Source organism: Callorhinus ursinus, unplaced genomic scaffold (genome assembly GCF_003265705.2).
Source record: "Callorhinus ursinus isolate GAN/ISIS: 27379988/994484 unplaced genomic scaffold, GSC_fseal_2.0 scaffold10, whole genome shotgun sequence".
In the NCBI taxonomy this organism is placed as follows: Eukaryota; Metazoa; Chordata; class Mammalia; order Carnivora; family Otariidae; genus Callorhinus; species Callorhinus ursinus.
The window spans coordinates 60976976-60989428 of record NW_027397072.1 but is presented as its reverse complement, the minus strand read 5'-3'; the positions used below and the strand labels follow the sequence as shown (position 1 = coordinate 60989428).

At 36.6% G+C, this 12453-nt stretch overlaps 1 protein-coding gene across 4 annotated transcripts in view; it reads right to left on the bottom strand.

Annotated features, from left to right (window-relative positions):
• Positions 1-2441: 2441 nt before the first annotated feature.
• The window catches only part of PUS10 (pseudouridine synthase 10), a 70842-nt gene continuing 60830 nt past the window's right edge, over positions 2442-12453 (bottom strand). For 3 of the 4 annotated variants that reach the window (XM_025868682.2, XM_025868683.2, XM_073897677.1), the window contains 3 exons: positions 8968-9110; positions 6083-6182; positions 2442-4008 (listed from right to left, as the gene is read on the bottom strand). In XM_025868682.2, the coding sequence (XP_025724467.1) occupies positions 3970-4008; positions 6083-6182; positions 8968-9110 (282 nt within the window). In that variant the 3' untranslated portion in view covers positions 2442-3969. Of the gene's footprint in view, positions 4009-6082; positions 6183-8870; positions 9111-12453 lie in introns of all 4 variants that reach the window. The other variant, XR_012379818.1, reaches the window with a different exon arrangement.

The following is a 12453-nucleotide window of genomic DNA, read 5'->3' as shown; positions in this document are numbered from 1 at the left end:
GCATTTTTATGGAAAGCTATAGCTGAATATACCTGAATATGTAACTGTCCTTTGAAATTATAATTTTTGTAGAGTACTAAAGTGCATTTTTAAAAGATTTTCATTTTCTGCCTTCCTGATTTATTTCCTGCCTCTCTCCCTTCCTGTATAATTCAGGACAAACATCATTTGCTTATTCTGAGCTTATTCTGAGGTAGGTACTGCCACAGGGGGCAAAGGTGGGGCCCAGTGTGGGATACAGGGTGAAGCCTGAGGAGAACATTTGAGGGTAGTAGTATGGAGGGGACTCTCAGGGATCTGGAATAAGGACGCAGCAAAAGGTTTTTATGAGAGGGACTGATCTACAAGCAAATATATTAAGGCTAATGGAAGCCAGATTTTGTCAGAGAAAGGTATTACAAATAAAAAAGGGAGAAAACTAGAATAAGGTTGGAATTGGAAGTACTGGTATACAACTCCCAATTTTCAATATATGTAAAGAAACTGTGTGCGTGTGTGCGCGTGTGTGCGTGCGTGCACGTGTGTATGCGTTTGCATTTGTTAGTAACAAATTATAACCTATTGAACAAAATAGGAACCCACAAATCCACAAGAAGGGAAAGTTCTACCTTTCAATGGAATGCTAACCAACAACTGTAAAAGGAATGGTAGAATTAGATCAATTTTTGACAAATCTTCAGTAAATGCTAAAACTAGTGGATGAATGTTTGATGGTCTCCTTACAAGATACTTATTAATTAAAGGGAAAAAAGAGTAACTATAAAAGTAGAGGAGCTTGGCAGACACAACCTTCATTAACTGATTAAAATCCAGTCATCAGTAACTGCACAAATCAAAATTGTATGACACCTGATAAGATGAAAGAAGTTAGTATCTCTTATGTGGTATTCTTGCTAGAAAGGTACAGCCTGAATCTAATAATAAGGAAACACCAGGCAAACCCAAATTGAAGAGCAATCTACAAAATAACTGACCTGAAACCTTCAAAAATGTTAAAATAATGAAAGCCAAGGAAATATGAACTGTTTCAGATTGGGGGAGACTAAAGAGACATAACAGCTATGTGCAAAGGGTGATCCCTTGCCTGTGGAAGTCCCTGTTGGGACAGCTGGTGAGACTTGAGTGGGCTCTGTGGATTACATGGTTGTAATATCCATATTAACTTCCTGAATTGATAGTTCTATTGTGGTGAAGTAGAAGAATGTCCTTGTTTGTAGAAATTATACGCTAAAGTATTCAGGGTGATGAAACATCACCAGCTCAATGGTTTGGAGTGGAGGTCCTTTGTACTTCTTGCAACTTTCCTGTCAGTTTGAAATTATTTCAAGGTGAAAAAAATTAAATGACTATCATAAAAGCAGTATTTATTTTCCATAATAAAAAAAAGTACCATTAAAAAAAAAATGGGGCTTAAACTCTACCCTGAGATCAAGACCTGAGCTGAGATCAAAAGTCAGACACTTACCTGACTGAACCACCCAGGCACCAAAAGGGCACCAGTTTTAAAAATCAGAAAACCTTGCATCAAAGTTCATTCTCTTTGTATGGGCTTAAAAATCAAGAATAAAGCTTCAAAAGAAAAGCCTAAGTAAGATGTTTTTCTCTTTAGAAATGGAAATTTAACTTCTAAGTTTATTTCATATAACTTGTTAATGTAACCGGTTATCTTACTTGCTTACTTGGTAAATTCTTCCCTTCCTTCCTACTTCCTTCCTTCCTCTCCATCCTTTCCTTATTTCTAACTTTTCCAGGTATTCAGAGTTGAGTTGATGTTTTTCCTAAACTAAATCACAGACTCTATTTGGGACAAAGAAATACTAAGAAGTAAAAAAGGGCCCTTTCTCTAAGTGTTATAAAAGATTTAACTAGAATTTAAATAAAATTTTGGGGAAAAAAAGCTATGAATGGGTATTGAGGAGGGCAATTGTTATGATGAGCACTGGGTGTTTTTTGTTAAGTAATGAATCACTAAATTCTACTCCTGAAACCAATATTACACTATATGTTACTAGAATTTAAATAAAAATTTGAAAAGAAAAAAAATTAAAAAATAAAGCCATGAGAAGAGATCACAAAACTAATTTTAAAATAATTTTATATTGGCAAAAGTGAACCTATAGTACTTTCATTAATGTTCCTAGTTCTTGCATAAAACAGACCTACACTGATTTTTAACAACCTGTGTCTCATAATATATGAACATATGGAATAAGTAAAGTATATACAGCTAATGTTTACTTTTTGCTTGAAATTTTGCATAATGTCAGGAATAGAAATTTAAATCAAAATCTATTAAGGAAGTTCTTAATTTTTCCATTTTGCAGATTCCACTAAATTCAAAGTTAAGCTAAAAAGAAACATGCAAAAGACTATCTCCCCAATTATTTAAATCTTTTTTGAAGCAAAACTTCCCCAGAAACGGAGAAACATTCACACAAAAGTTCTTACCTGTTTATCAGAAGTTTATTTCTATTATCCCTTTCTTATTTTCTGGCATGGAAAATAGTGAAACAATTATTTGCTAGTATTCACATATGAAACTTCTTCATGTCAATTAAATAGTTTTCCTGATTTCTAAAATGAATAATACATCTTGGTATCTATGAAGTATGTATAATGAAGAGATGGGAAACAATCATCCAATACTATCCAAGTCACATGTGTTCTAAAATAAGCTCTCAGATAGTTCAATCAGGGTGAAAGAAATTACTACTTAAATCTGAAATTTTAATGAGACTGCTGAAACGTTTCTCTTAATGACCCATCCATTTTCTTTAGGTTTAGCTTATTTCATTTTTCCTTCTTCATAGTACCAACTGATGATTAATTTATTAACAAATGGTAATCATGTAAGATCATATGAAATATACTTGGTCTATTTTTTGGCAAGCTCCTTGATTTGGTTTCTAAATTCCAAAAGTCATTTCTGATGGTTAGTGCATTTGTTTATTTTAATTATTTTTTTGGTTAGTGCATTTAAATGACATTCTCAGGTGCCTCCTTCACACAGTGGGTGCTCAATAACAAGAGTTCTTAAGAAAGGACCCTAGAGACCAGGAAACTTCAGTTTTAGCCCCTGATATGGAAGTAACAATTTTAGATAAATCATTTAACTTTCATTCTTTGGTTTCATATTTATAAAATGGAAATGATAATATCCTATCCACTTGATGAAGATGTTTGAAATTGGATAATATATTGAAGCACTCTGGTATAATAGCAGATTGTTTAGCAATCTTAATTTTTCAAAGTCTTATCCCTGGGTTTGAAGTTACTGAAGGCACTTGTGTCTTCTTATTTAAAAGATTTATGGAAGTCTCTTAACAGGGTATGCCTCATTTCCTAAGGTTTCACCCCTCCCCAGGAAACATATTGATATTTTTAAGTCATCAAAATAGTAACTTGAAGTCATTAAGATTTGTGACAGATTATACAAAAAGTACTTCTGTTGGTAATAGCTTGTTTAAAGCTTACTGGGAAAAATATTAATGATGTTAGATTTGCATTTGATATCTTAGAATATTATAGGATACTGTACTGTATAAATCTAGATATAACTTACCAAGATCATTTTTAAAATTTAGAACATGATTTTGAAGGTGGTATGTCTTGTGGAGGGAAATTTTGCTGAAAGAAATTATAGCTTCTCAGATTATCAGAGAATGTATCCTGTTTGTGTACTTCTCTAAATGAAAGAATTAAGAGAATGTTTTCATTATTCATAGTCTGGCATGTAGGGGTTGGAGAGGGAACAAGAAAAATCATAAGACATCCTTAGAACATTTAACACAAAATATACACATACATAGATCCTGAGATGTTACAACAAATTTTAAAATACATAGATCAACGTGATCCAAATGGTTTCCAAGACACTGTAATGGTGAGTAAACAGCCATTATACAGTGTATGCTGAATGGAGGTCCACATCATGCCACAAAAACCCTACTCTGTGTGTCCGGTTGAAAGCTAGTCATCCAGAGCAGGGGGCCAGTCAACATCTACAGACTAGAAGGAAGAAAACAAGACATGAAAACATATTACTGTTCCAGTAAGCATTTGCCGGTAATGCTGCAGAAACTTAATAGTTTTTAATAAAAGGCAGCAGAAGAAGCTTCATTTGAAGAAAAGTCATTGAATACCATAGTTCAACACTCTACTAGGCCTTGAGATTCTTGGACCCAAGGTCTGTTTCTGAATTCACAGAGTATTTGGTTACTCAGCTGGTTAAATTAATTGTACCTTTTGGCCAATAAGAGACTAGAGTACATCTAAATTTTGTAAATGTTATTTATGGGTAAAGAAACAAATTCAGGGAGCAACACCAACTTCCCCTCAAAAGTCTCGGCAACTTTTATTCTTCAGATCATTTTCATTTTCCCATCTTACATTTAACAAGCACTAGTCTATTCACTTATGGTGTTACTTGTAACTTAGCAACCAAATGAGAAATAAATGAGTATGGAAGAACTAGAAAAGGATAAATGATCGTTGTGTATCATTTCAGAATTTTTGTTTCTTTTAAAATCAGTTTATTTCTACTCACTTGGTTTGGCTCTTCTAGAACAAAACCTTGATTTAAGTCATAATGAAATTACAGTAGCAGACTATTTTTTTTTTTCTCCACATAAAACAATCATGTCCTAGGCTTTAGAAGTAGTTTAACTACCCTAGAGGGCCTAATTTGAGAAGTTTAAAAAAGTCCACTGTGCCCATGTCTTGTTACCGGTTTTTTTGAGACTTAAATTTTAAAACCCAAAATGCTTTACCACAAGTGATTTTTTAAATTAATCTATGAGTCACTGCCAGAATCAGAAAAATTTTATCAGAAAAGCCCAAATAACTATTGTGTGTGTACATGTGTATCTTTTAGAAATCCCAAGAAGATATTTTGGTTCTATTTCAGAACATGGCCACATACTGAACACCCACATATAACCTAATGGGTTGTTTCTCATGCCTGAAAACTAAACATTGCAGGTCACAAAGTCTTGTATGTGTTGAAAGCAGGGGAGGTTTAAAAAGTCCTACAGGTGATTTCCAATGGACAAACAGGGATGAGGAACATTGGCCCGTGACTCTTGATATTCCTAAGTTGTTCTGAGAATTAAGATCAAAGAAGATGAATGCAGGTGAGATTTTCTTTAACAAAAGGTTGTCTTCCTCAAAATAACAGTCCCTCTGAGAAGGCTCCCTGCAACCTTGAAGGTGCTGTCAATGGCTGTATTGCAGGAGCTGTATAAAATCTAGCTGAAAGCACTCAAGAGAATCGCTGGTAAGATGATAATGCTCCTGTAATATGTGATTACCATAGCTGTCTGCACACGAGGCAACTGTACCCACTTCTTTTGATAATTGATATTAATCCCAAGTGCAAAACGCTAGTCTCCTAATTTTTTTTTTGGCTGGTGGGGAGGCATGGGAGAGGGACCCCATTCTTCATCAGGTATTCGCCAAGGAGCACAGTTGTGACTTAGTACCTTTTTGATGCTCAAATGAGAAAATATATTTTTATGGAGAACTGCCGGAAGGACCTATTCAATCCACTCTTCTAAATACTTAAGAATTTAACCTTGTTTCAATTCAGACTCTAAGAGCAGAGAATTTGTACCACATCATAGGGGTCCCTTATACAACTGCTTTTATTAATAACCATTGGCTCATCCCATTTTCTATACCTGTCCTGAATGTATGTTTCTGAGTAGTCTGCCTTAAATTTTTTATAAAACAAAATAGGTATGGGAATGAACTCTGTAGAGTCCAAAGGACATATGAAGGGCTCTTAAGTTTCATTTCCTTGCTCCATTTAAAGGTTTAAGACCTCACACCCCATGTAAATTAGCTATATATTTGCAAGGATCATAAATGAGATCTTGTATTTTTTACAAAGATAAAAATTCCAAAGACAGTCCCTCCCTGCAATACAATGCTACTGTGAGATTTTGACCATTTTCAAATACCTGTTAAGGTGAGTAGAGATAGATACCTAGTTGGCTTAATGCCCACTCCCCTCCCCCAAAAGCATAACCTTGGCTGAATTCAATGTACAAATTGTGGGTACTTCCACAATAAAATGGTTTACCTCAACATCCAGCTCAAGAATGTCTGCAGTCACATTCATTAGAGAGCCAATGTTCGGCTTGGTTCTCCCAAAGTCTCCATGCACAAACTCTTTAATGTAGCTGGGGTTTGTTTAAGGAAACAATGGAGATAGCTATGCAGCACTAACTGGTGAGATTTGATAGGTGAAAGGGAAATGACAGACAAAAGCAGAAATGTTACAAGGGAGAGGTTATTTCTGAGCTGTGACCCATGATGTGTATCTTAGAAAATAAGCTTTAGCAAACTGGTTCCTACCAGCCTGGCAGCTAACAGCAGGACCTGGCACCTGTGTTTACATCAAACTTCCCAAAAGTCATGACTTTCTTTTTTCTCTGGCTCATCTCCAAGGGCCAAGGTTTGGATATGGATTATTTTTTTAATTTTTTTTCAAGATTTTTAACTAGAATTTAAGTGAAAAATGGAAATAAAAAATACTTTTTTTAAATTTTTAAGTAATCTCTACATTCAACATGGGGCTCAAACCCACAACCCGAGATCAAAAGTCCCATGTTCCACTGCCTGAACCAACCAGGCGTCCCTGGATATGGATTTTTAAAATGAACTGTACTTCAATGCTAACCAAAACAAAAAACAACCTTCACTATTTTTTCTTTGCCACAAATTCCATTTTGTCATCTTTTTGGTCCCATTTTTCAATGATGGCAGCTAACATCTGCCAGATGATAGGTTTCCACAGGGTCACACAATGATGGCTTTCCTGGTAATGTGACTCAGTGACACAGTAGCAGTAGGATGGGAGGGACAATGAAATATTAATTTAGGGGCGCTGGGTGGCTCAGTTGTTAAGCGTCTGCCTTCAGCTCAGGTCATGATTCCAGGGTCCTGGGATCGAGCCCCACATCGGGCTCCCTGCTTGGCGGGGAGTCTCCTTCTCCTTCCCCCACTCCCCCTGCTTGTGTTCCCTCTCTCGCTGCCTCTCTCTCTCTGTCAAATAAAATCTTAAAAAAAAAAAGAATATTAATTTAGTCGCTGATAAAGGCCCTTCAGAAGGATTATCAAAGGACCCAAGTTTTAGCTGTTTGCAACTTTTACATGGTTAGCAAGAGAAGTCTTTTGAAAGGAGCGATTTCATGTTTCCTTCATAAGGTCTTCAAATTTTGATGTCAATGGCCAATCCTAGAATTACTCATTAAGATTACATTAATGTTCCTTACACAGGACTCTACTACAGCCTTGAAAATAGTTATCTGAGAGATATAATTTTGCTAGCATTCAGTAAAAACTCATTCAGCATTATGTTGTGTTCTATAAACTGGCACTTAGTATAAAATTTTAATATAATTTGAATAGGAAAAATAACTTTATTCTCAGATGATAAATAAAAATCTTACACCATGAATATGCTGATATTATGTCCTCACTTTCTGAAAGTGTATTCACTCTACTTTCACCAAATGTTTTGACTCAAGCTTAAGACATGTTTCTAGCAACTGCCTTCTTTGCTGAACTCATACTTACTCAACAATTGTCTTTTCTCTTTCTTTCGAGAATGCTACTTCTGAGTAGCAATGATGAGGGGAGATGACCAAAAAGCCCCAGAACAACCAGTTAAAAGGCCCAGAATTCTTATTCATATCCAGAAGGATGAGGTGTACGTCAAATGAACTAGTTCAGCATACTGACCAATATATGTGAAAAATTCGCATACTTCTGTGTATAACCACATGGTATCTAAAGCTTTAGCAGACGGTTTTTCTTGGCTAAGCCCATAAGTAACATATACATGCCTGGTCCTAAGAATGTTTTAATAAGATTGAAAAGACATTAGTTTCTTCAAAAGACCACTGCATTTCACCTTAGCACTCTAAAATAAAAGCTGGAATTAGGTAAAAAGATTTATTAAAAATCTGTGATTTCTTTGAAATTCCATCCACATTCCGCCTATAGTAGGCACATATATTCCAAACAACAAAGCTATAAAAGTCTGCCCACTGCAGTCTAAACAGATCATCCCTTGATCCAAACTAAAAATGTAAGAGATTTTAAGAGTAAATAACATCTACCTATTTCAGCTTAGCAAATCCTGGTCACTTCTGGGATAGGATGGGGTGGAGTGGCGTGGGGTTGGGGAGGAAGAAGAGAGAGGAGGTTGATGGAAAAAGAGAAACACTACAGCAACATGGTGAGAATGCTACTTGGGGATTAAAATGACATTTTTTGCCTTATACCCATAAATATGTCATTAGTTTTGTATTAGGTATCTTACCACTTCATGCTATTGGATCACTAAATAATATAAAACCAAGAAACAAATATTAGGAGCACTTTTAAAAAATAAACTAGAGCTAGGACTCTGGCAACTCCCTGATGTATTTTGACTAACAACTCAGAACGGATACAAAACCACACAAAACAGGGTACCATATGAACAAGTGATCATTTTTGGACTATTCTCTTGTTTTGGGCCAGTGGCCAAATAAAGTTAAGATCAGTATGTAAAGTAGGGCCACTCCCATCTACTATCAGTGTTTAGTGATTTGGGGCAAATGCTCAAAATGCTGAAAGGACCCAAGTGTGGTTATGGAAATGTGACTTGCAGAATGTATAAAGACACAAATCAATAAATGAATCAATCAGAACTGTTTCCTGAGTACTTACTATGCAGTCAGATTTGTGTGACACGCTATTTGAAAGTTCACGCTCTACCGGCTGCCGCCTCGTGGTTTAAAATGTCATTTTGAAAGATACAAATTAGAGGGGAACCCTACCCCCCCCAAAAAAGGACTCTTCCCCAACCTAATCCTTACCCTAATTGTTCCTAGATCAAGTTGCACCTATTTTCTAGCGCAGCGTGAACTCTTCCGACAGGGTTAGAGGATTGCTATGCGGAAGGCGAAAGGATACGTTCCAGCTTGAGTCTTCAGATAGAGGTGAAAATGATGTTCATCCACATAGCATGTCTCCATGGAGTGAATGATGCGAGTTCTCACAGCCAGGGGCCTCCGGTGAAGGACCCGCAGAGGTGTTTTCTGGTCGATCTTTAAGTCCTAGAGGAGGATGCGTTACACAACCATGGAGTCAGCTTTGCTGACCCGGGAAGCCTGTCTCAACACCTCCTCTGTCATCCATGCCCCACCACTGATGTTTTCTTTGGAGGACCTCATCTATCACTGTCAGGGTAGATACTAATACTATAATAAATTGTATTCCCTAAGGTTCAGGCTCTGTGGAACTTTTCATAACCTCATCCACAGTTACTTACTGGGCCCCAGTATGCCATTTTTAAAAAAGGCTTTGAAGTAAATGACCCCCAAGGTTTCTTTTGCTCTAATATTTAATCCATTAATTGAATTGAGCAGGACCCTGGAGTTCTAGTCTATTCTTTACTTTAACAGAGCTCTTCTAGAAGACCTGTTTTTACCCACCCACCCCCATCCCCCAGCAACCCAACAGATGACCTAACAGAGCTGAGGTGAGAAATGGCTATTTGTAGAAGGTGAGACCTCAGCATCACTGGTGGGTACGAGCAGTATGCATGTTTTAAGGACAACCATACACCTACGTACAAGGTTATTTTGTTGTTGTTGTATGAGAAGATATATCTGGAAAATTAACAGTTGCATCACTGTTTAGGGTAGTGTTTCAATATAATAATTGCAAAGAAGTGTGTACAATAAACCAGGACCTCTCAGTATTTGTAAGCCCAGTTCAAATTACTTGAGAATAATAATACTGCATGCCTTTTTTACAATTCAGATTTTTTTTAGGGGCACGGGCTTGTTTTTCTTATAATTAGAGATTTCCTTTTGTCACAAGATATAAATCAAGAAAGAGAGATTAATATTGTAGAAGGTCAACTAATTCTAAGTTTTAAAAATAGATATTGGGCATAACGAGAAATGTAGGTTCATAAGAACTTTGAATCTTCTGCCATTTCTTGTTGGAACAACTCCTTTCTAATTTACATGATTTGGGAGTGCCTGAAGCCATGCTAAGAATAGAAGGATTTCTGTCTGGTCTCCCCTCTATCAAGTTCTCTACCAAGAAAGAAAGAGCAAGTTCTGACAAAGACTATACTGGAAATGGTGTGACTGTTTTGATCATAGCAGTGAGTCAACGGCCCCTCCTAATTCATGAGTTTTATGATTCTCTAATGCTTTGATTTTAGAGGCACTTTGTTCTGCTGAGATAGGCTGTCTCCATAAGGTTTGACATTTCTCTGGCCACAAAGACAAAAAAAGGACAGGGCTGAACTGTTAAGGAATCTGTACAGATATAGCCTCCACTGTAGAATACAGAAATAGCTGGCTTCAAATGAATGACCAAGGAGTGCTCTTCTCCCTGTTTCCTTTCTTGCTACTCACTCCCAGGACTGCAAACCATGAACTCGTCAATGGAAGTACTAACTGAGCTGGTAGACCCACCACTGGACTTCCAACATAACGCTCGATCACCACACACTCCTGTGTGTGTTTTGTGTCTGCTTGCTTTCAGTAGACAAAAGGAAACCATTTACTCTAACAACGCACTCTGCTGGCCCCATTCTGCTGAATTTTCAGAAAAACATATGCATATACCCAAAAGATTTTTTTTCCTTAAAAGTAGGTTGCCCTTAAAAAAGAAGAGACACGTAGTAAATTTAAAGTGACTGTTTCTCAAAATGGGACAGTAACTCAGTTTTTGTATTTTTGATGACAATAGGAATATTTGAAAATAGTCTTAACCCCAACACAAAAAATTATTAGAAGTCAGCTAGTCCCATCAGTCTATTTGGGCTGTGAACCATTAAAGAGATCCTTTCACTGCTTACTCTGTACCTCCAAAATCATCTTTCAGCATTATTCAGCATTATTTCTGATTTAGCTCTGAATATAGCTACCTCCAGATGATGAATCTATTTTTTTTTAAATAGGCTCCACACCTAATGTGGGGCTTGAACTCATGACTCCAAGATCAAGAGTCACATGCTCTACCAACTGAGCCATCCAGGTACCCCTGAATCTATTTTTAAAATGAGTTAATTTTCCCCCCAGCATTCTGAATGACTTGTACACGTGATGGAAAAGAGGTTTAGAAATTTGTTTTGCGGGGCGCCTGGGTGGCTCAGTCGTTAAGCGTCTGCCTTCCGCTCAGGTCATGATCTCAGGGTCCTGGGATTTAGCCCCGCATCAGGCTCCCTGCTCAGTGGGAAGTCTGCTTCTCCCTCTCCCACTCCCCGTGCTTGTGTTCCCTCTCTCGCTGTGTCTCTGTCAAATAAATAAAATCTTTAAAAAAAAATTTGTTTTGTAATCTTAAAGATATCTGTCTAGAGTTAAACTATCATCCTAAAGGCCCTAGATAATGGGCCAAAAGCCAATAGCTTCTGATACAAAATCACAGAACCTGAGACCTGGAGGCCCTCTGGGGGTGATATAGTCCACCCCCAAGGTTAGAGATGAACTTGTCTAAGCGGGTAAATGACTCCTATGCTTTCACCAGACACTTATACTATAAACATGATTCTGCACTTCACTTTCTTTCTCATAATGTCATGGGTATTTCTGTAAGTCATAGCTGTAGACCTACCTCTATCCTTTTTTCCAACAATTTTAGGTATATATACATAAAATAACAAATTAAATGGGATCACATGCTGTTTTAGTTTTTTTTTAAATAGCTTTATAATATGCCAGCTTGTTCTTCCCTTTCCTTTTTGAAGGAAATTCACTTTGTTCCTAGTTGTGCTGTTGATTTTGCCGCTTTGAATCAAGTAAACATCTTTGTGCACATATACTTATGCAATGGAGTTTTATTTCTTCCAGATAGATTGCCAGTAGTAAAAGGGTTGGGTAGAAGACCAGTATATTTTTAATTTTTACAGTCATCATTACATTGTCTTCCAAAAAGGCTAAATACTTTATATTTCTACTGACAAAGTATGCAACTAGCTTTCTCCTCCATGCCACCCAGTAGGTGTTACTAGTCTCAGAGGACTAAAGTGAGGTCTTATTGTTACTTCAATCCAGAAGTGGAACATCTATTCAGATGATTCTTGGCCATTTGGAGTTGCTCGTTTTCAGCTGCTTATTCATATCCTTTGTCTATTTTTCATAAGCATAAATCCTATTTATGGTATCTTTTGCCATACAATTTGTTTTCTACATAGTCATATATATGTGTATACACAAACACACACATGTGTGTGTGTTTAAATCACAATGTATCCTCCTCTATATACTCTTTATAGCTTGTTTTCTTCCCCCTTAGCATCTATCAGGAACATTTTCCTTTGTTAATAAATAGTCATCTACCACATAATTTCTAACAACTGGCTAGCAATAGCTCATCATACAGATAAATGGTAAGATTAAGCCATTCTCCTCTTGTAGGTCATCTAAATTATTACAAATA